Here is a 24,249-nt window from a genome sequence, read left to right as displayed (position 1 = left end):
TATAACTACCAGGAGGATGGGAAGGAGATGAAGTGAGCACTAATTCCTGAAAACTTCGCACAGCCCCGTGTCCCGCTCCGGGCGCTGCAGGGCCCGCGGGGGTCTCTGTGCCACACGCCCCTTCCCGGGCTCCTCCCGCCGCTCCCGCCCTTCCCTGCCGGCGGCGCATGCGGGAGGCGGGGGATGGCCGGACATGGCGCTGGCGGTCCCGCCGCTACGGCGCTATTTGCTGCTGCTGGCGCAGGAGCACCTCGAGTTCCGCCTGCCGGTGAGCGCCGCGCGGGGCTGGGACCGGGACCGGGACCGGGACCGGGACCGGGACCGGGACCGGGGCCGAGTGAGGGGCCGAGTGAGGCGCTGCCCTCCCCTCCCCTCTCCTCCGGGGCGCTCCCGGGCAGCGCGGGCCCGGGTGTGCCTGGGGAGCCGGACCCTGGCCGGGGTCCCCTCTCTCCGGGAGAGCCGGGGGCTCGCAGCACCCGGCCCCCCTTCCCTCGCCCCTTCCCGCGTCTGACCCCCAGGCTCCCTCTTCTCCCTCCTGCTCCAGGCTCATGGGGAGCCTCCGCATGGTGGCTTTAAGGCAGCACTTTCCTTGCCGCTCGCTTTTCCACAGCCTCTGGCGCTAAGACAGGTTGCCAGCAGAGTACCCGGGGCTCCATGAGAGAAGCGGAAGCTGAGGTTACAAAAATGCTTTCAAGTCTTGGCTTTGGTGACTAATTTAGAAGGTTAAGTTATCCGTCAGCTCCCGGCAGCGTGCCCTGGGTGCAGGAGCGGCTGGAGCTGCCCTGGGCACACGCCAGGGCCGCTCTCCATGCCCTGCCCGGGCGCTGGTGGAGTCCCCGTCCCTGCCGTGTGCAGGGGAAGACTCAGTGCCATGGTCCGCTTCACAGGGTGATCTTCCCTCATCGATTGGACTGTCACATGTTACAAAATGTTTAACGTGTCTTGAAGTTTTTATTTTCCTTCTTGCCATTAAGGTTCTCTTTCCTATTTGCTTCGTGGGACTGAAACCTGAGTTCCATTCGCGATCATCCTGATTTTTCTTTAGGCCAGGTCGTCGGATGAAGTAAAAAGAAGATGATACATGTGTAACACAGAACGTTTTTCTTTTTATCACCAAGGTTTGGTGACACTTGGTGATACAGCTGCTGAAGGAAGCAGAACCATTTCTCCTTTATTTCGGTGACTGCTTGGCTTGTTTGGTTTTGTGATGAGCAATGCAAGGAACTTGATTTTCAAAAACTTAATGGAACAAGCAGGGACAGATTTTTTTAGCCAGATGATCTACTGATCCTGGCCCTGAGTCAGTGTTACTACTGAAATACCATTTTTATGGGAACTAGTCAGAAAAATATTTCAAGAAGAGAGTGGATAATGTTGTGAGAGTGTAAGATTGAACAGTAAAGATTCTGATGAAGGAGAATATATGAAATGGTGGGGTTTAATCACTGAAATTTTCCTGACATTTGCCAATGAATTTTGAGAAAACTGTTTTTATAGCAGGGAGGTCTTAATTTTCAGTTAATGAACAGTGTGTACAATCTGAATTTACTTGTGAATGTGTGCCCTATCCACCATCTTATTAGAATTTGTGTCATGCTGCTTCTTCTCTTTTCTCTTTTTTCCCTTTTCCTTCTTTATAAGATTCTAAATCCTGACCTTTATGTTTTCACTTTAGGAAATAACATCATTGCTCTCCCTTTGTGGCGGACAATTCAGTGGCGAGCAGGAAATTCGTGTAAATGTAAGTGAGGACCAACTATTTTACTTGAGTGTGTGTATGGTCTGCAAGTATGTTCTTTACAGTATTTTTGTTAATTGTAGGTATCTGAATAAATATTGAAATTTCTTAGGAAATTCGGGAATCTTCCCAAAACTGACTTCTCAGTTTCAATAAAGGGTCAGAACTCTTTACTGAAATATGCACAAAACAGAACTCTTTAGTAAAAAGATGCACAAAATGCACCTCAGGTTGTCTTCTCTTACCAGCATGAAAAGAAGCAGTGCCACCTGCTGGGAGGCTCTCGCGTTTTAGGATATCTAAACCCTGAGAGCACTCAGCAGCAGTTTGGAGTTGGTGTTTGTCTCTAAATCAGTGAGACACTGGAGGAGTGCAGTTAAGAAGCCATATGATTCTGGTCTCAGTGCTTGGCCAGAGAATGTTATTGGGATTTAGTTGCTGCTAAACAGTAAACCTGTTACGAGGTATTTCCAATCTTTAGTGGATGAATAATCAAGAGAAATGCAAATTATATTTTACCAAGTCAGTTATGTTGGGAAAATTAAATACATAACAAAATTTCTCACACATTCAAGCTGAGTAAACAGTTTTGTCTCAGATTAATTTTTTTACCCCCACGTTCTCTGTATGATTAAAGGTAACAGATGTATTTTTTATTAATTTTTTTAATCTTCAGTATGCATTTTCTGTTTTTATAGAACAGAACTGTGTCATTGTGTAATTCATGTGACATCCTAGGTATTTGCATGACTTACCTTCTCTTGATTGCAGTCTCCCTTTTGGATTCTCAATATTCCTTCAGAAGAGATGGCGAGGGGACTAATGAAGCGGACAGTATGTGCAAAGTAAGAGATTAAAAATGTTGTAAATAATAACACAAGCAGTGGAATTTTCTTCTAATATGGCAAATATAAAAATTTTGTATGGAGTCATAAAATAGTCTCCGATTCCCTCCAGAATTGAGAAGGTGCTACTGGAGCCTGTAGGACTCCTGTAGGACTGATTATGGAGCATCCCTGTCTGTCCTCTTTACTCAGTGTATGATCAATTCAGGGTCTCAAAATGGTGTTCTTCACTCCAGAGACAGCACTTGTAGTGTCACTCATGTTTTATGTGCCTTCTATAATGTTGAGTTAGTGGCTTTTTCTAAAATATGTATGGAATTGAAAGATAAAACCAGTGATACATGGAAGCTGACAATCATGGAAGGGAAAGGTTGTGTCACCCTCCCTCATCTGAGCCTTCAGCCCTGACTGCTGCAGCAGAGTCCCTTCTAGGAAATTCAAGAGCACAAGAATATGCTGGAGAGTGATTGTTCCAGCTGGTCATTTTTAGAGGTGTCTGAATAACATGCAGGTATTTCCAGTGAGGTGTGTGAGAGAGGCCTTGAAGTATGGTTCAGGATGAGAAGCAGCACAGGTGTATTACGTCCTTCTGACCATACTAAATTTGGGGTGCCTGTGCTGTGTTCTTCAGAGCTTGGTCTCCTCTGCAGAACGTTGCACAGTCCCTGTTAAGTGCTTGATGTCTAAGCTATTCAGTTTTATCTAGAATGACTTGGGCTCTCCACTCTTGCCTAAAGAGTGGAGCACTGCACTTCAAAAAGCAGCTGCAGGCAGTTCAGGGAGTAAAGTGTGACACAAAAAGGTTTCAGATGTTCTGCACACTGTGCACTCTCAGCAAATGTATGCTAACTCTATGTACAAAGCATAACTAGCCCATGGCTTATTTTTCTGTCCTACAGGTGATTGTGGGGAAATGTGTTAGTTTTAGAATAAGATCACTGGAGTACCTCCATTGCACTGCTAATGAATATGAAAAGCTCTGAAGGTTTTGGTGCATGTTACCAAACAAAGAAGAGCGTCAGTGAAATATCAGCCTGTGATTAAAAATACTTGTTACAGACAAAAACTAAAACGTTTGTCTAGAATTAAATGTCAACTTTAATACTCTATGAATTAAAGCCTAAATACACTGGCCAAGTAGGTTAAAAGGAATAAGTATCTGTAAGGCGTTTTCCCTGCTCTGTGTGACTGACTTGAAAAACTTTGTAATTTCAGGTCTATATTTGAACTGTGGGGCCATGGAAAATCTGCAGGGGAGCTCTATGCATCTTTGAAGAACTATCCAGCAGACAAGATGGTATAAAAATAAAGAATCTGGATACTATGGTTCCTTAAGCCCACTGAATAGCACTGCATCTGTACTAATTAAATATCTTTGCCTTTTATTTTTTTCAGCTTCCATATCTACAGTCAGACTCTACTTACAAAGTACATATTCATACATTTAATAAAACACTGACCCAAGCACAGAAAATAAAAAAGATTGATGTAAGTAGATGGTTAAGAAATCTTTATTTAGTTTTGTCTGTTCATATTGTTCTTATTCCATGCTATCAGTGTATTTAGGTTTCTTCAAGATCTTAAGGAAATTTATGGCTTATATCTTATCAGGTCTAAATGAGATTTTTGTGTCTGAATTAACATTCTCTCAAAATTCACAGCTTTTTTTCTCCCCCTCTATAAACTGGCTGTTTAAGGCATATACAATGCCAAACAAATAGCACTGCTGATTTCAGCCCAATGTGCTGGTGTGCAACCAAAGCTTGCTGCTGAGAACTAGAGGTTTCAAATGGCCAAGTTAGGTTCTAAATTTTTGGAAAATCTGTTACTTGAGCTCTTTATTAGGGTTTTATTGTTGCAGAATGTGGAACAAGTGACTTCAGCTGCAAGCTGTGGATTGTGTGCTGATCTCCTGTTCTTATGTGTACTTGTGCTCTCCTCCTAACTATATCAGTATTTCATTTAGGACATTTTTCCAAATTACTGTTTATTTCTGCTCTTCCACATTCTATTTTGGCACCTATTTATTCAATATACTTCATTTCAGAGACTGAAATTATCTGTATAAGTAGTAGCTATTTTTCCCTGTTGGTTCAGTTTTTGTGTACATGAAATAATGCTAAGTATGTAAACAATTGTAGCTGCACATCACTGAAATTTCACATCCCCTTGTTTATCATCATTGTTGTTTCTATCACTTGAAAATGGCATAATTAATATGCACCATTAATTTCCTTGGAAGTTGAATTTTCTGTTCAGATTATAAAAGGTGTTGTGGTTCCCAATTTCTAAACCTTAATCATTTGAGATATTTTTGTTTAGAAGAAAGGCATTTCAAAAAAACCAGTGGAAATTGAACTTTTAGTACTAATATACCATTTCTTACAAGTGAAATTGTGAGGGTTTTGCTGATTTTTTTGTTTTTTTGGTGTTTTTTCTTGAGGGGGAAGGTACCTATTTAAAAACAATTGACTCTGTTTATTTTTGACTCTGTTTTTCTTTATTGTATAGGCTCTTGAGTTTCTACCATTCAAAGGAAAAGTAAATTTAAAGAATCCAGAACACGTATTTTGGATTTTGGAAGACTATGGAATGAACCCAAATGATGTTCCAGAAGAGCCCATTCATCTGTATTTTGGTAGATGGGTGCGTGAGCACGTTTGCTTCAGTTCTTGCAAGCTTGTATTTTCAGGAGAGCGTACTTCAGTTTAAATGTAAAAAGTGTTTTGACTTTAATAGAAGGAGAAAATACCATTGTCTGAATTTGTCATTGCATAATACTCTGAAGCAAGTCTTGGAAGTCCTTGCTGTGACTAGGAAAAAGTGGCTTTAATGAACAATTTGGAGGTGGAAAAAAAATGAAGTTGTATCTGGAAACACACCTTTGTCTTGCCATCCCCTGAGAGGACTCAGCACAGCAGGGGTGGTGTGTTACATTTTTTTGGACCTGGCAGTAGCTGAAAGCCCCTGTTCCAAGCACATAGAAAGATGTACAGAACTGTAGATGGCTTGTGGCCCAGCTGAGTGGCATCTGCCTCACTGGAGCATTCTGTAAGTGCTTCAAGTGATCCTGGCAGGCACCTCCTTGGAAAGGTGCAGACTGATCTCTGAGGCTTTGGACATCAGTGAGTCCAGCCCACAGGCAGGCACCTGCCCGAGGGAACAGCGGCAGTGCAGAAGGAACCAAGCACAAAAACCATCTGTGGTCTTCACTGCAAATGTTCTTGCTTGCTGGCCTTGTGCACTCTAAACCTGCTGCATTATTAGGACATGCTGAGGAAATTTGATCTGGTCTTTGATGTTTCTGTGAGGGAAAAGTGGTTCCTCAAAGGATATCTCCCAGAATGACACTAGCCACTGGTGGGAATATGTGCTTGCAGTGTCCTGGGTGGAGGGCAGCTGAAAGGAAGGAGAACCACTGCAGAGGTTGTGCAGCTTGTGTTACAGCCACTGTTAGAGATTCAAGCTATCTGTTAGGGCCTGTGAATATCCTCCATGCCTGTGATTGATGTGAGAGCACCCTGGGTTGTGGTAATGCTGCGAAACATTGCAGCTGTCCCATTGTCCCATCTCTGCTGAATTCCTGAAGTGTTTAAAAATGAGCAAGCCAACCTGAAAAAACAGGCAGGTGTATTTTGTTAACCCAGTAAGACTGATGCTGAGAGAGGTGGAAGGATAGTGTTGGATAGTGTTTGAATGTGTTTTGTTTCAGATTGCTTTGGTCTTCTCCAATGTACTTTGGAAGTCTGGTGTAAAAATGCGAGCATTAGGTCTTTGTTTGCTTTTCCCTCAAATTCTCACCTGTCAATGCTATTCTAAATTTGGATTTTGAGTGGGACAGAAATGCCAGTGAAGAAAGAAATTCTGTCTGACTTCAAGCATCCCTGTGTGTGCATGCATGTCTTAATGTGCATGTCTAATCCTCATATTTTTGAAATCCTTTTAACTATGAATTGCCAGGAATTGTTTTTCTGATGCTTGGAATAATAGCAAAGTTACTCTAATTATAATTTCGTATTAAGAATTTTCTCTCTAAAATGTTTGTACATTTTTAACCTGTGTCTTGAAAAATTTACCCAGTGTTGAACCAAGATGTCTGTTGCTTGGAAAGAAGCCTGTCATATTTTCAGACCTCAGAAAGCAAGGTTATATGTTATGAAGTGAAGTTACCTGGTTTTGGATGGAAGGTGTGTCAGTGTGTCTGTTTATCTCTTGTATCCAGGATCTGACATGGATTTTAAATGTTTCAACAGATTGCAGATGGCCAAAGAGAACTCATTGAATCCTACAGTGTAAAGAAGAGACACTTTATTGGAAATACAAGCATGGATGCCTGCCTCTCTTTCATCATGGCAAACCATGGGAGAGTAAAACCCAATGACATCGTGTATGATCCATTTGTTGGAACAGGTATATATATACATACATATATATATATATATATATATATATATATTTTAGCTGGTGGAAAGAACTGGAATATTGTGTTTGTCCTTGCACTACTCTTTTACCTAGTGTCATGACTTCTGGTGCTCAACAGATATTTGAGATGATACCAAAGGCAAAATGGTGTTTATAAAATTAAGGTTTGTTAACCTGAAAGGGATTTTGGAGGAAGGAGACCAAATTCCAGAGATGTAAACAGTTTATTTTGCGCTTTTAAAAGGTCTGTCTTCATTGTTGGGTTTTACACCACGTGGCCTAAGCACCAATCCATGTGTTTCATGGACTGCTTAAGATGAAAGTGACCAGGAATTGGAATTTGGCTAAGCACTTGCTGCAGTCACTTTTGGGACATTAAGAAGCAGCATTTTAGAGCTGGCTCTTTAGGGTAGTGCTGAGGGCATTTCTGGTCATACAACACAACATAGCAATAGTGAGGTCATGGCAGCATTCCATGAGGAACACTTGGTTGTGCAAAGCCTGTGGTCAGGATATTAGGGCTCACACAAGGTACCCTTTCCCAGCTGAGCCTTCCTTATCTTAGCCAGGAGGGGGAGCTTTTACTCCACGTATTGCTGTGCATGGCACTGAAGTACTTTTTGCCTCAGGGAAACTCAGCTGGATGTGAAATAGCTGATTTAGTGTGTCAGCTTGTGTCATATAATTATAGCAGAGTATATTGTGTTAAGCTACCTGGAGTAGTTTCTTCCAAAATGTAGCAAAGGCTGTGTTTCTGTCCTAGAATCAAATTGTAGAGTATCCTGAGTTAAAGAGAACCCATAAGGATCATCAGAGTCCAGCTCCTGGCCCTGCACAGAGCCATCCCCAAGAGTCACACCATGTGCTTGAGAGCATTGTCCAAATGTTTCTTGAACTCTGTCAGGCTGTGACCACTTCTCTTGGGAGCCTACTCCAGTGCCCAACCAAGTCTGGGTATTTTTTAATATCCAACCTAAAACTTCCCAGATAGAGCTTCAGGCCATTCCTTTGGGTCCTGTCACTGGTCACCGCAGGGAAGAGATTGGTGCCTTCCCCTCCTCTTTCCCCAGCAAGGAGGCTGTAAATTGTACTGAGGTCTCCCCTCAGTCTCCTCCTCTCCAGGCTGGACAGACAAAGTGACCTCAGCTGCTCCCCATAAATCTTCCCCTCAAGGCCCTCATCTTCTTTGTTGCTCTCCTGTGGACACTCTCTAATAATTTAATCTCTTTTTTATATTGTGGCACCCAAACCTGCCCCCAGCACTCGAGGTGAGGCCGTCCCAGCTTACAGCAGAGCAGGACTATCCCTTGCCCAGCTGCAATGCTGTGCCTGATGCCCCCCAGGACACGCTTGGCCCTCCTGGCTGCCAGGGCACTGCTGACTCATGTTCAACTTGCTAAACTTTAGTCAAGGTGACCACATGTGAAATGCATAAATTTAAAAATACTTATATTAATGGTAAGATGGAGAAAAATCTCTGCAGAGAAGTTAGGGAGAGAGAAGACTACACTGATAGGATAAATTCTTATTAGTATGTGTCTTCTCTGTGCCATAGAAAAAGAGCATGCATATGATATTTTCAGAAACAGAAGTGTTTGGTGAACTCTCTGTTTTTATCTTAAATTTTATTCTTATAGGACCTGATTTTTTTAATACATAATATCATCTTAGGAGATTTTCTCCTCTTTGTTGTGCTTTTCCTTTGAAAGGTTCAGGAAATCCCTCTATTTACCTCTTAGCAGTTGGTTTCATTTTGGCATCTGTGGCTTTTTGTCTTATAAAATCTGCTAACTTAAATCACAAAATAAAGTCTCTGAGACCATTCTTTCTCTTGGGAGTGAAAATTGAAGAAAAAAAGGAAGAGTAAAGACAGAAGAAGAAAAATCACATAAAAATTATAGAAAGCTATAGAAATTCAAGATAAATGTTGTGTTTCAGTTTGAAAGGTAACATACACAAAATCCTCCCCAAATTGCCTAGTAGTTTAAATTACAATTATAATTTTTTTTGTTAGACATTTGTAATATAAAGGGTAGAGATTAAGGGGGATGCTGGAGATACTGGGTGGCATGCCATTTGTCAGTAGAGTGTATTTATGACTAAATAACAGTGGCTTTTGCACTTATTCCTTTTGAGTAAACCCCAGGAATTTTGGTTGTCTCTTGAGGACCTTCAGAAGATTTTGAGCTTGTCAGTACTACGGTGCCCTGTCACTGGAGTTTCTGGGAAGTGGTTTGGAGTTCAGAGTGATGAAGTAATTTTGAGCTGATGGGTTTAGAAAAATATATATTCAGGATCTGAGGAGCATTTTGAAGAACTGCAGTTGAGATTTCTTTATTAGTGCACCTTTGTTACCTGTCTGTATTTCTGCCTGTTTTTTTACACTGATAAAGTGAAGAGTAAACCAGTAATAAACCAATAGAAGACCAAACCAGAATGGCCGTGCAAAATGCTTCTTGCTAGTTGCACACAAACTGGTTTTTGCTGCATGAGCCAAACCATAAGTCTTTCACGTTAGTATTCTTATACTATGAACAATTGGCAGTTTTCCTTGGAATATAAAGTGCTTTTTGAGCAGGCTGGCTTTTAGAAGACTTGATTCCCCTTTTTATTGTCAAGCAGAATTGGAATGGCCAAGACTCTGTTTTTAACTTCCATCCATGTTTAGATATTCTTTCCTCAGCATTGGGCAGAAGAAGGCCTGGAAGCTTCTAGAAGAATAAATCAGGTCTTTTACCTGACTGTTTTGTGCTTCCTCCTAGACAGTCAGTTCAGGTTATCTCATTAATCTCGTTGATTGTTCTTTTGGAAGATATTTGTGATGCTGCATGGTTGTAAATGACAGGATGTTTTTCTTTGACGTCCTGGAGGACCAGACCTTGTCTGTGCTGAAGAGGTGGAGAATAGTGTGTGGTAGAAAGGCATGGAGCTCTGTGCCATCATCATTCTGCTACAGGTCACCAGGGACAGAGTGATTCCCTGATTAACCCTTTCAGATACTGATCAAAGGGCTGGCCATGTAAGGACATGTAAGTGTCTGTGCACCTTCTGTGTGAACACAGTTGAACTAGTACAAGCTGCCATTTATTAAAAGCTGTAAATTCATGATTTCCGAGCTTCTTTTTTTTTTTTTTTTTGCCTGTAATTAAAAATATTCTTGGATGGGCAAAGGACTCTCTTCTTACTTTTTTTGTAGGACTGGGTGGTATGCCATACTTGGGGTCAGGGCTAGCTAAATTTGTCTTGATCCTCTGGATGTACTGCCCATCTGTTCTGAGGGATTGCAGCCAAGAAGGGAAATGGGTGATTCCTTTGGGGTGAGTAACCTTGTTGTTCCCTGATCCATTTCACAAGAAAAAGCAGAGGAATATTAAAAGTGTTTTTGTTCTTCCTCACCTTTGGTTTTGGTAGAGTTCATTACCATATGGTGCAGAATTCTCTGGTGCAGACAGGGCACATGAGGGATTTGCTGGTCCTCAGGACAGTGCAGCCACCTGGGATGCCTCTTTCCATGCTCCTGGTGAATGGGAGAACTGGTGTCACCCCCCCAGCCAGCTTACACATTGTCAGCCCTTCATCCTGCGGCAGTCATCCCCTTTATTTAGCAGGACTCTTGACATCAGTGGGGTTCGCAGCCTTGTTCTCAGTTCTGTTCTGTTCTAAACCATTCTGGTAGCCACAAAGTTTCTTAATTAATAAAGACTTGGCCTCACAGGTATCTGTCCATCCCTTGCAGTCTGTCTGTTGTTTCATTTGGAAGCTGTTAAAGAGTTAATGGCATTTATTCTTTTCTGTGGGCTGTTCAACTGTTGTCAATTTCAAGGGGAAATCACACTTTTGGTATGGTGTTCTTTTATTTTTTAATTAGGGAGCCATGTTGCAATTGCAGTAATTAAAAATACTGGTTTTATTGCAAAATAAGTGCTACTGACAAAGCAGGCAGCCTACTCACGGACAAATGATTTGTGTGTAGTTTTCACACTTGAAAACTATTGCAGAAATGTTTTTGATATTTATGTTTACACTGGAGATATTTACATTTGTAAGGCTCTTGACCATTGTTTCTTACAATATGGTAATAGCCACCTTATAGAAGTTTGATTTTTGGACACGGTTAAAGAAACTGACTTTTAAAACAGACATAGTAGAACTGCCATTTGTTTGGTGATGATTTTTCCAATTGTTTGACAACAGTTTGAAATTCTGCTCCTTGCAAAGTAGAATCAAAAGTTTTGGTTCATGTAATGATTAAAGGATCTTACTGCTTAAAATACAAAAAGCCATAAACAAAACTCCTGAACAATCTCCAGAGATGAGGAGTGACATAGGGCACAGCAAGATAAGGAAAATCATGTAGAGCAGACAAAGGACTTAGTGTTATTATGTCTGATATAATTACATAGTGATTCTAACTGGTTGATAGTTCTACTTCTTTTTTTGGTGTTTGTTTTGGGTGTTTTTCTTTTCCTTGGGTCTAGTGTGCTGCTGCTGTAGGCTCCTGAAGTTCCTGAGGAAAAAAATCCTAATGCAGGTGACATTTATGACAGAAGTTTATATTTTGCCTTTTTTCTTCCCTGTCTAGGTGGCCTTCTGATCTCCTCAGCACATTTTGGGGCATATGTGTGTGGTACTGATATAGATTACAACACAATCCATGGATTAGGTATGTTACATATTTTGAAGCCACTGAAATCTTACCCCCTGTAATTTAAGAAGACTGATAGTAGCAGATGATGCTTAGTGGATTTTAAAGCAGCATTAATCTTTGCAGGATTTATTTGGTCATGCTTAGTTTTTATTCACCAATTTACATGTACGCTAGTTAAAATATTATCTTACTTTTAAGCTGAAAATATTTTTGAAAAAGAATAATGAAGACCAAAACAAAGTTCCAAATAATCATTACCACAGCTGTGTGCTCTTTTAACCCCTGATGTGGGAAGCTCTTCAAAACCTAAGCCAGGAACCCTCATCTCATTGTTCTCTGCAAATATGCAAATCATATTTGACCTAGTGGGCAGGGTTGTGACTGGTGGATGGAAAGAGCATCTTGCAAACCAACATTTTTGTAAATGTATTCTTTGGCACTCTGTGCAGATGGTGCAGCAGAAATTTTCTCTTGAATTTTCAATTTTCGTTACTACTTGTGAAGTTTTGACAGGTTTTTTTGGTGACATTTGATTATTTTCCTTTAATTTAAATGGTAGAGTATATGAAAGCTCTTCTTATATAATAGTTTCTTGAGTATGCTTTTTTTTTACCCTTTCCATTCCCCTTCCCCTCCCAGGCAAGGCAAGCAGAAAAAACCAGAAATGGAGAGGGCCAGATGAAAATATCAGAGCAAACCTCCGACAGTATGGTTTAGAGAAATACTACCTCGATGCACTGGTTGCTGATTTTTCAAGGCCAGTATGGAGAACAGGGATGTTGTTTGATGCAATCATTACAGACCGTGAGTTTGTTACTGCCTTTCATTGCCCAATAACAGTGACTGAAACATTGCTGCCTGTGTACATTGATGAAATGCCTGGGCCAGTGCTCAGGCCTGCAGCTTCCATGTTTCCGAAGATGATTGTCGAGAGCAGCGCTGTGGAAATTGGATCTGCATTCGATGTCTCTGCATTTATTTTAAGGATAATTATTAATGTGTAACAAAGCTGACAATAACACTTTCTCCCATGTAGAGCATGTTATGTTCACCAGCAGAAATCAATGTGGCTGAAAATCATCCTTTGAAGAAGTCTCTTTCAGTAAAAGCATCACATTATTGATGCATAGAGACTTCTTACCAGGGTGGTCTGTGTTGCTGTTGGCAGCACATTGGAGTCTGCCATGCATCTCTGATGGACTTTGGGAGACTTGTGTTAATGCTTAATGTAATGCTTCCAAAGAGAAATTTTAATGTGTTTCCAATACACTTAGCTACTGGAAGCAGGAGCAGTTTGAAAGGATTCTCTGCTTTTTTAGAAACTTATTTACTAAACACTATTTGTCTTGTAAGAGAGGGAAAAGAAACTAAGGGGATAAATGAAGACCTTGATACAGCAATTTCTGATCTCAAGTGCTGGCTTTTACAATGACACACTCATATTCATTAGGAATAGGAAGTGTGACTTTTCTTTGTGGGTTGCTTGCTAGTTTTTATTTGGCCTGTTCAACACCAAGACTGTGTAGAATATTAATATGGACTTAGAACTGAGTGTGAAACCATTTCTAAAACTTCTGCAGTGGTTACATTGGTGCTTCTGTGATGCTGAAACAAATCTCACAAATTAACATACAAGTAACTACGTTATGCTGTTAGAAATGTGCAAAAAAGGTTTGAGAAAAAACCTTCTCTGGTTCTTACATATGAGAATTACCATTTGTGTAATGTTGCTGGCAAGAAATTCTGATATACTTAATTTCATTTTGAAAAAGGTTAGTTAAGTGCTATAGGGGACATATTCATGTCTATCAAACAAAAAAGGATGAGATTATTTGTCACATGTTGGAAATCTAAGGAATATCTTTTAAGAAAAATCACAGCATTTGTCCTTTGTCATGTAGCAAACGTGTAGCTCTTACAGCTGAAGGGACTTCCTTGAAACAGTGAAAAAAATACTTTTTAGAGCAAGAAACTTTCAACAGATCTTAAAGAAATTTCCCTTACTGACTTTAACTTCATAAAAGCTTTCCATTTTTTTAACCTTGTATAAGCCACAGTTTGTGCACTCTGGTGTATGTATGGTGTAACTGTGTGTTATTTGGACAAAGTGTGAGGTTCTCATCTCTGCATTTTGCTTGTGCTTTGTCTAGCACCATATGGTATCAGAGAAGCTCCTCGCAGAATGGGATCACAAAAGGAAACAGTTAAATCAGTTGAAAGAAGGTAGGGAAGCTGTCTTGTCTGCTATAGAATGTAAATGTCTTAATGGAAACCCAGTTCCAGCTTTAGAATGTTTGTTACATCTTGGTTGGCTGTCAGAAGTTTAAAAATGGTAGCAATTATAATTAAAGAGGAAAAACCCTTTTTGTTCTCTTTGCAAAACCACTGTGTCACTTCCTGAAGCCTTCTTGGTTTTGTTTTCCCTCATCCTTTTCATATGTTCAGATTTTTGAATCCTGTTTCTCACCTCTTTGAGCCACCATTAGCATGTATTTCCAGAAAAGTTTTCTTTGGTCCCTGCAGGCTGCGAAATCACTCTAAAATGGAATACCTGTAATTTTACCTTCAACTTTTTTCTTTTGCATTTTCCACTGCTCCTTTCTTCTCAGAGATGTCCCATGGCTTCTCCAGTGCCTTGCCTTCTGACTTTAATTCCTTTAGAAAGATGCTGTGCAAAGTAACTATTGCCAGCATACCTGTGGTTCTTTAGACTCATCTTTAGCATGTGTGGAAATCAAAGAGGCAGGGGGAACTTGAGAAGTTGTATTCCTCATAGTAGAAATTGTACTCCTGCATTGTCTTAGGTAGCTTTGCAAAGCTCAGAAAATGCTTTTGTGGCTTGGTATATTTTTTTTAATTGCTATTATTAAAAATTTAGGTTTTACTTGTGCTCTTGTTTGCTAACACTTGTATGGTTTTTGTTCAGCACAGAAAATCACTTCTTCGTTTCATCCAGTTACCATCTAAGTGACATCTTTTTTGACCTCTTGAAGTTTGGGGCAGAACATCTGGTGATGGGAGGAAGATTGGTTTACTGGCTGCCCATATACAGGCCTGAGTATGTACTGTTGAATTCTGCTGTGTTGGGTGTCAGAAGGGATGCTGCATTCTCTCTGTGCTTTCCTCTGGAACATAGTATATCGGGAGCTTCCATAGTACCAGCACTTAAGGGTAATGCCCAGACTTTGTATTTTAAAACTTTTTATGAGGGAGGCCACATTTTGTAACAGAGCTTTTGAATGGAGATAGTTCCTGACTGTTACCAAGCAGAAAATGCCTTTGCATATCATTGTAAATGCATGTCATGTGGGTTGAGATTTAAGCTTAAAAAGTTAGACTTTCAAGGTGCAGTTAGACTTCTAAGACAGTAGGCTGGTATTAGTGTGTGTTTCTGCTAAAGTAGTTGATAGAGGTGTGTAAAAGTCATCCTTGATTCTTTGGGGTTTGGCACTACTGATTTAGCTTTCTTCTGGGAAATAAAAGTGAAACGACCAAGAGATGGCAGTGAGAGGCAGGAACATCCGAGAGCAGCCCTGTTAGGGACGGGAGAGGCCAGCAGAGACTGCAGGATCTGTCTGCTCAGGAGTGCAGCCTGGGATCGGAGCTGAGTGCGTAAGGAAAACCAGCTGTTCGCATGCCTTATTTCAGCATCTCCTAGATTAGGTTTGAGGGGGTTTTTTGTTTTGTTTTTATAAAGATTTTTTACTGTAAAGTGAGGAGTTGATGTACAGTAGCTGTTTCAGGGTGCCTTCCAGATACAAATGTGCTCTGAAGGTAGTTTCTACAGTGTCTTATATTTCTGTGTACAGCAAACTGTACTGTTATATAAAGTGGTGGTTGTCCCTAGTTTCACTTGCATATGTCTTGGGGTAGTCCTATATATCTCAAGCTATTTTGCCAATTTGGAAATCAAAAGGAGCCATGTCTGTTGCATGCTTCTGTAACAGGAGAGTGCATTTAGTAGTTTGTATTTTTTAGTAAATGATAAAATTGATATTTTAGGCCTTTTTTCTCATAAGACAATTCAGAGACACAGCAATGAATGCCTTTCATAGTATTATAGCAGATTTTCATGTCAATAAAATCTCTTTGGAATTACTGAATTTATTTTATTCATCAAGATAACAGTGTTTTTCTTTCTGCTCATTGAACTTTTGTAAAAGCATACTTCCTCACTACAGCAGTGCAAAGTGTTTCACTTCAGATAACTTGGGAACTGCATATTTGGGATCAGCTTTAGTTGCTGTTTTGGGGAGGTCTAGTTGAGATGACTTTTTAAAAGTGAATTTGTACATCATACTATGACTTGAAATACTAAAGTTGCTAAAATTAGCATAGAATAGTAGGAGAGTCGCTTCATTTTCAGCTGTAATAATGAACATGGGGCATTAAAGCAATTAAGTGGGGAGAAGAGATTTTTTACTAACATGTTGCATTATCAAATATCCCTTGGCAACACCTGCCTTGAGTTTCATTATTTGAGATCTTTGTATATTACCTTAAATTAAAGCTGAAACTATTGGGTTGGATGTCTGTTGAAATCATTGCTTCTGTATTTCTTATTTGACATGTTTCTGAGTTTTACCTGAAAGAATGTAGAAATACATTCATTAATGCTAACAGAAAAGGCTTTTTAACAAAGTGATAGTGATCTCTCCCTCTTCAAGATAGCATCTCACTCCAGAGTTTACTCTTTCAGTCAGACATTGAAATCATTGTTGAGTCCAAATTCTTCTAATTCCATTAAAGTCAGCCTCCTGTATGATTATTGAGAGGAACTTTTTAAATATTGTGGCCAGGTGCCTACCTTTGTAGAAGAGAGACCGTTTGGTGGTACTGGATGCATCAAAAGTCTCGTGTAATAGAAAAAGCAGTTGAGAATTAATTTCATTCTTCTTTGCTAAAGCATATTCTGACTTCATCTAGCTGAAGCAGATACTTGTTTCTCCATGAGAAGTGACTGAAAAGTAGTTTTATGGTCTGGAAATTTTGGAGGAAAACAAAGAGGCAGTACTGTTTGGGTTTTTTTCTTATTTGCATATCTGTATTTGGGATTGAGTTACTTGTTTAACAGCTCTGTGTTATCTTAAGAAATGCCAAGTTTTCCACCAGCACCTAGATAGATCCTCTTTTAATCCAGACCAACACCTTTGCTTTCATTCAGAAAATCCACCTCTTTACAGGAAAAATGTGAATCTCCTTTGTACTTTTAAAATTCAAGTTATAGATGCTAAGTTGTTTGGTTCTGTTTCAGTGTCTGACTTCTGTTAACCCCCAAACACTGGAGAATCATAGGAGCAGGTGTTTTGTACAAAATCATACCTAACAATACCAGAACCCATTTTCTGTGTTATCTTTTCATAACTATTACATGAAAGCTTATTACAAAATCTAGGAAGAAATGGCTGATCTATGTTTTGGTATATAGGAAGGCTATCTCATATTTATCATACTAGCTAGGTTAATACTTCTTGCTGCTCTAGTCCCCTGCAAAGTTCTTAAATCTTTAAATTTCTCTTTCAGCATTTGGAGAAATAGAAGGATTGAAGGCAATTTAGAGAAAGCACTTTCTCTGTAGAAACTAGTGTGTTTATGAGGTGGGGCATTTAAAACACTGTAACTCTTGCTTCTGTAGATAGTAGCAACGTTGGTTTATAATTAAATCCTATCTAATGTTAAATGATGGTGGGTTTTTTTTTGCCATTAGAAAAAGTAATTACAATGAGATAAATTTGTAATACCAAATTTTGAAGTTCAGGAATGTTACTGTCTAATAAGAGCTGGCTTAATAAGATTTGAAATTGAATCGCTGTGATCTCCTTTTAGGGAGCCATAAGTCTCTTATTCCTGCAACTTCATATATGTTGACTGTGGAAAATATCTTTAAAATCAGAGCTCTAAGTTGTTGTTCCTGGTTGGCTGAGGTACTTTGTACTTGAAATTTTACAGGCAGGACCAGATGTACATACATTAACATAATTTAAATACATGCAGAAAATGGGGGGAGTGTCTCTTTACTGTGGGGTTTTAATTTATTTTACACACTGCATGTCAAGATGATTGGAATATATGATGTCAAAACTCTGAAGCAGTAATATCTGAATTTATTTAATCAGGTTAAAGTGCATAACAGCTTTCAACTGTGAACCTTTTTTTGAAGTGTCTGTAAGAATTTTGTTTCAGATGCAGGTTTTCCACTTCATGAGCCTACAGCACTAAGAATGAGTATTTCTTCCAGATACACAGAAGAGATCATTCCTCGCCATCCGTGCCTGAAACTTATTAGCAACTGCGAGCAGCTGCTTTCCAGCCACACATCAAGGCGCCTCATAACCATGGAAAAGGTGAAAGAATTCAAGGTAAGCTTGAGTTCTTGATCATATTGTGTAAAATAGTAGCTGTTGTGTTCGTGACAAGTTCGAGCTATTCAGCATTTGATCCTTGTTTCTGTCACACTTTGGTTTTTATGATCAGAGTTAGAGCTTTTGTAAAATTGAGCAGTGATTTAAGGGACTGTTCTGGTTTTGGTTTCTTCCTTTTTATTCTCAGTTTTTTTGTAAACTCTTCATCCTGAAAAAGTCCCTTGATAGTGTGAAAAAAATCTTTGAACTTACGGTTACTTGTAAATCCCATCCACAGAGACTTTGCCTTAATGCCTAAGTTTTCATTGATTGCAAAGTGTGTCTCAATGCCCAAGTAAATACTAAATATCTTTGTGGGTCTTGCAGTACAGGTAGACCTTTAATTCTGTTACTTCATCTTTATAGTGGTACATTTTAGTCTTTGGAATAATATTGAAATTGTGACAAGTACAGCTAAGCGCACTGGATCTTTTTCTGTTTTTGTTTTGTGGCACACTAAGTGCCTCAGGAGAGGCATTGGGACCAGGGAATATGGCATTCAGATCTCCTTTTCATTCTTGCTATTTCTTTTTCTTAATACTGTTAAAAGAAATGCTGAACACATGTGAGGCAAATTCTTAATGAAAATGCACGCAGTGAGCAAGTGTTTTCAGTGCACTGCTTGTCAGCTGGAAGCGCTGTTTCAGGTGGCAGGAGATGCAGTCAGGCTGCAGTGTCTGTGTGGTGCTTGCCCTGCTGACACAGAGGGGTTCAGTGCTGCCTTCTTAATGCTCGTGGTGACTGCAGTTCTCAAGCAACACCTGAACTTCTCTAAACACTCTGTGTGGAGCTCAGCGTCCGAGCTGCCAACTTCACCAGTAGCAAACCAGCAGGGTAGATGATGAAAGTTTCTGACATGTGCGTCTCAGGGTGTTCAGGGAGGTTTTTGACAGCAGTTTTATTGCTACCAGTGCTGTAGGGTAGCATATTTTAACCTAAAAAATATATCAGCCCTTCTGCAAGCAGACTTGTGTCATTTGTTACTCTCCTCTCATGCATCACCTGTTCTTCAGTTCATGGATTGGCAGGTTCATGTCTGGAAGTGCTTAGCTCTGAGCACCTGAGACTAGCTGGCAGGCTTGCTGCTTAGAAAAGACTGCGCAAGTGCTTACATTCAGTGTTCCAGATGTGTGTTAGATAATTTAAAGATACCAGAACCCATGTGTTGTTTCTGATGATGCAAAACTTTTGTTCTAGAGAACAAAATTCATGTTGAGTCCTTAGCCACTGCCTGCTTAGTTTAGGACCTTGTTTTGGTGTCTAGGATTTCCCCACCCCAGTGTCTCTTACCTGGAACATGTTTTTTCCTCTATTAATATCCTGAGCAACCTTTGAATTGGATGTTTCTTGCCAGATAGGACCATAAAATTCAGTAGTTATAATTTTGTCTGCTTTTCTTTTTCCTAAGTGAAAGAGTGAATTTTTATGGGTATACCTAACATTTATGTTTCCAGACAGTTCCTGTCTGCATTACTAAACTGGTTTGTAACAGGCCCTCAGTTGCCTTTTAATTCAGCTTAGTGCAGGGCTTGCAAATGGATGAGAAATGTTACAAATCATGTTACTGTTACTATGCAGTTCTTCGGTTTCCCCAGTGTTTGCCGCCAATAAGCAACTGCAGATTTCACAACAAATTTTGATTTCACTATTAACACTTTAAATAAACTCTTAACTGGAGATGAATTCAGTCAATTGTTGAAATTGGTGGTGCAGTTTGATTGGAATGGTTTGTAATAAAAAGGAGATCAAAGGGTAGGCAAAAAGTGAGTATGTCTAGGTGAAGTATTGATCTGTCATAAGCATGAAGATCATTTGTTCTATTAAGAACCTCATAAACCTGGTATATAACTTACTGTCTTGTAAGCATCCAGTCTGTTCTTTTTAAGTTTACAGTGAAATTGTGCCAACTGGAAAAGATTTCTTCCTGAACTCAGTGTTGATATGAATATGCTCTTCCAGTGTGTGCACAATATGAGCAGAAGACTTTTTGGTTTTTTTAATTACCATTTCAGACAACTTTTGCTACTGTTCCCCCAGCACAGCATTGACCCCAAAATGCACATCCCCCATGGCACAGCTGCACACTGTCACCCCAAAACTCAGCTTGGGTGAGGCAGGGGCAGCTGCAGCCTCAGCCCAGAGCCCTGTGTTCCCCCCTCCTTGTGAGGCATCCCACATTTTTAATGCCAAGAGAGATGCCTAGAAATGATGTAGTAAGATGTAACAGAAAACTTCACTGAAGGACAAACTCTGAGCATGTGATTGTCCAGGGAGGGACTGTGGAGCACCAGGCACACAAACCCACCCTGCTGAATTTCCATGTTACATGGTCACTCCAGAGTTGTTACTGGTGTAGAATTTTTCCTGCTGAATTTAGCAGTGTCTGTTCCTGGGTGTATGACCCTGCTGTCTCTGGTTTGGTAACTGCTCCTTTTTGTTTATAGCTGTATAACATTAGCACAAGTGGTTTCTATAGCTACTGTCCAGCACCAGATGTGGAGTGGTAGGAAACAGTGATAAGGTTAGGAAGACTTTTTTTAAAAACAAAAACTAAATGTGGGTAATTACCCTGAAGCTGGACTGGGACAAGCTAGATGAATAAGAATCTTTAGAAAGTCACTTAATATTTCCCAAGATTTAAAGAAAAACATTTTCTTGTTATCATTCAGCATCCCCTTCTCTTCCTCCTCTTCATTATTTATTAGAGATCTCTAAAACCTATTTTAATGTTGTCATTAAAACAAATAAATTGTTAAGGGTTTTTTTAACAAGTTATTTTCTCTGTAGAGTTAAATGAAGCCTATCCCCGGTGTTCAGATTGTACCCATTCAGCTCCTTGATACACAATAGTGTAATTGTAAATTCAAACAAATTTAGAATTTGTTTGAAAGTCCTTAGTCTCTGAAATCCAAGAATTTAAGTTACTTTGATCAGTCCTTACGCTGCCTTTAGAATTCCTTTGACTAGTAAATCTCAGTAGTGACTGGTAGGTAGTTCGGGATTTCTTATTTTCTTTTCCCTTTTTTAAGCAGCAATTCCCATTCTTGTTGGTGTTTGTTTGGTTGGGGTGTTTTTTTGTTTTGTTTTGTTTTTTTTTTTTTTTAAGTAATTGCCATATTTATTAGACAGTCATGCCTGTATACAGGTAAGAGGTAGGGAGTGGAACCTCTTAGACTGGAATTATTGCGATGTGGGCCAGGAACTTCCTTTGTAATCTCTCCTATGAAATCCATGCCTGACTGCAGATCTCTCATTTAATGAGCAGTGTTTGCAGAGCTCCTGATCAGGCCTGGATTTTCGAGATGAGGTTCTGCTGTGGAGTGGTGCACCAAACCTGTTTCCATCTGGTGCATGCGGATGCCTCTGTTACACCTGTGCCCTGCTTGAAGTTTGTTCTTCTACACAGCACATCCTCTCTTTGCCCTAACCAGCTTGGTGGTGGAGGAAAGGGCATTTACTCCTTCATCTATTCCCCAAGAATCAGCATTTTGTTTCCTATGGAATCAAGATGAATGTTGTACACATGCATGACCTCTTAGAGGTTGTGGGGATTCATTTTTATCTTAGAGTATCTTTGATCTATGTAGCATTATTCATTAGGGTCAAATATCCCATCCATTTCTCAAAATAAGTGAATTACATAGCATTCTTGTTAAAGCATCCCAATGATATAAAAACATATGTTTATGTCAAAGAAGGATTTCTGACCTGGAATTTCAAGACAAAAGTGCTCTTTTTCCAAGAGTGGCTGGAGAAATGGGTACAGGCTGGCTGTGAGAGCAGTTTGTCCTGAATCCTTCTTATTTCCTGTCTGTCTATAGTAATTTTGTAATTTTCAGTTTTTTCACAAACATGTTAAAAGCCTGTTGTTTATCAGCCTGAGAATAGTCATGGAAACAGCAGTGTCTCACAGGTGACCAAAAGACAATAGATAATACTGTGCCTGCATTGGGTTTCCTGAAATAACTTTCTCCTGCTATTTTCCAACAGTGCAGTATTGAAATAGAGCTGCTGCTGCTGGTGCACATGCTTTATATAATAGATATCTACATGCCACTGAACATTTAGCAAGTTAATTTAAGCTGGTGTCACATTCCTGATATCTGCTTTTGTAGCAGGTGAGACCTTCTTTGAAGCAATATCTCGTTGTGTCCAGAAGAGGGCCTTTCTACATGCACACAAGAGTCTTGCTTTGTTGAAAAACCTTTTCTTTCACTCCCTTAGAATGCTCGTTAAGATCTCCGGAGCTAGGAGAGGTGCTGATCTCAGTAGGTAAAAACCTGGAAAAGGCTACAAAAGAGCTGAAGGGAGAGATTGTCCACTAGGATCTTGTGCATCCTTGCATTGTAGTACTCTTGTGATATGAAAATATTGACTAAAATCTACTTCCATGTTTCTACTGATGCTAAAACATTCTGCAGAAACTTTATTTTTGAACGTGAACAAATAACTAAACGTTTTAAGGTAGTGAACCAATGTCAATGTTACTACATTGGTTAAAAACCTGAGAAGAAACACATGGCAGAATAGAGGCTTGGTTCTGTTGTGTGTTTGTTTTTATTTTCTCCTTGGGCTGCTCAGTTGTTCTGTGTGAGGCTCCTTCTCACTGTTCCTTCCTGCTTTTGAGCATAATGAGAAACTGACATCACCCAGAAGCATTAAACTGTTTTTAGAAGTTGCCATCAGTTTTCTTTAACACTCAGATTAAAGTTTGATGTAATGTTTATCTTAGAGCGTTGCTAATGTTAGCTGACAAGTATCTTAATTGTATAAAGCCATAGTACATGATGAACTAAACCTTTGTATATACAGTGGGCCAATTTTCTAAACTGTGTTTTTGGCTGGTGTCAAATAGGTATTATATGTGGGGATTTACTGTGTCAACTTTAACTTTCAGAAATACATGAATGTTGCACAGAAAAAAAAAATCTCTGAATGTGCTTCAGTAACTGTAGGAACTCATTTTACCATTTGTGTTCCTCTTCTGTTTGTGCCTGCCTTCCACAGACCTCTGACTGACTGAATTCTCCTGAAAATATTTTTTCTGGAAAGTGACCAGTGTGGTGCATGGTACCTGTGCTCATTTGGTCGTGTCAGGGTGGGATTCTGGTGATGTCAGCTGAGACATTTTCAGTGACTTAAGTGTGTGCTGGTGAACTGTAAAACAAAAACCTAACTGCCTCATAGTTTGAAAAAGTCTGGTTTTCAGTCTTTTTTTTTTTTCAATACATGCTGAACACACTACCCTCAAGTCTAATGTTTGTCTTCTGGTGCCATGCAGGATCAAGATGAGAACTCTTACTTGTTGGATGGCCAGTATATGCCGTACAGGGGACACAATTCTTTCCGTGAGAAGTACTTCAGTGGTGTGACAAAGAGGATTGCCAAGGAAGAAAAGGACAATCAGAAGTAAAATATTATATAAACAGCTTAAAAAATGAGAAAAGAATGAAGACTGTGTTTCTTTGTAAGGACATCTGGATAGGAACATTCATTTGGATGCTTCAGAAAAATAAGTAACTGCTTTTAATTTTAAAACAAGATGAAACCCACAACCTAGGTTGGGAGCAGTTCTTTTTAATTAGCTTTGTTTATAGCAGATTTTATTGTACAAGTTTTTTGAGTCTTATTTAATTTATATTTGTACTTTCAAGTACTAATGATGATTGACTAAAACCATTATTATTGTTCTTTCACCATTAACGTTTACAAGAAAGTAGTAGTATTATTTGGCTTCTTAAACTGTGAACATCTGGCTGTTTTAAAAACACGTGGTGGTGATCAGGGATTGCTGATTAAGAAGATCATTTTCATTTGTTTTGGTTTTTTTTGTAAATGGGGTACAATAAACCAAGGTTGGCGTGAGGTTTTTTTAATTCTTGCATGCAGTAATTGCTCATATCAATTCCACTTGCTCTGGCTGAGGTCACAAGTGTTTAGAAGAAACAACAAACACAAAGAAACTGGGCTCATGTACACCCCACAAAAAGAAAAGCCTCTGTGACCTGACAAACTTTGGAAGGCCTATGAAACCCTGTGAAGCCTGTCCACATCTGAAGCTCATCTGTACCTTGGATTTGCTTTTGCATTCCTAAACCTTGACTCTTGGTAACGCCAACTGTCTTCAATTTTTGGTTCAGAAATCGATAGTTAAACCAGTAACAACAACAGCATAAAATCAGTAATGGTTCCCTA

General features: G+C 39.6%; 1 protein-coding gene across 2 annotated transcripts; it reads left to right on the top strand.

The window, feature by feature from the left end:
* The first annotated feature begins 48 nt into the window (after nt 1–48).
* On the top strand, nt 49–23,935 carry TRMT11 (tRNA methyltransferase 11 homolog). Of its 2 annotated transcripts, none has more exons than XM_074537851.1 (13): nt 49–268; nt 1,676–1,741; nt 2,510–2,583; nt 3,799–3,880; nt 3,979–4,071; nt 5,095–5,229; nt 6,837–6,993; nt 11,588–11,668; nt 12,293–12,457; nt 13,804–13,876; nt 14,580–14,711; nt 17,177–17,250; nt 17,892–18,012. In XM_074537851.1, the coding sequence occupies exons 1-12, from the start codon at nt 194–196 to the stop codon at nt 17,229–17,231; spliced, it is 1,188 nt and encodes a 395-aa protein (XP_074393952.1). In that variant the 5' UTR covers nt 49–193; the 3' UTR covers nt 17,232–17,250; nt 17,892–18,012. The 2 variants fall into 2 exon arrangements, with proteins under 2 accessions (XP_074393952.1, XP_005487803.2); XM_005487746.3 differs by lacking the exon at nt 17,177–17,250 and adding an exon at nt 23,336–23,935 and having other exon boundaries at nt 50–268.
* Nucleotides 23,936–24,249: the final 314 nt, after the last annotated feature.

This window comes from Zonotrichia albicollis, chromosome 3, assembly GCF_047830755.1.
Source record: "Zonotrichia albicollis isolate bZonAlb1 chromosome 3, bZonAlb1.hap1, whole genome shotgun sequence".
In the NCBI taxonomy this organism is placed as follows: domain Eukaryota; kingdom Metazoa; phylum Chordata; class Aves; order Passeriformes; family Passerellidae; genus Zonotrichia; species Zonotrichia albicollis.
The sequence above is the reverse complement of the archived record's forward strand: the minus strand, read 5'-3'. Positions and strand labels throughout refer to the sequence as shown.

Bases quoted from the DNA above. Each gene is read 5' to 3' on its own strand.
- TRMT11 (XM_005487746.3), top strand. From the start codon at position 194: ATGGCGCTGGCGGTCCCGCCGCTACGGCGCTATTTGCTGCTGCTGGCG. The intron at 5,230-6,836 runs GTGCGTGAGCAC...ATGTTTCAACAG, and splicing joins ATCTGTATTTTGGTAGATGG to ATTGCAGATGGCCAAAGAGA. The intron at 12,458-13,803 runs GTGAGTTTGTTA...TGCTTTGTCTAG, and splicing joins TGATGCAATCATTACAGACC to CACCATATGGTATCAGAGAA.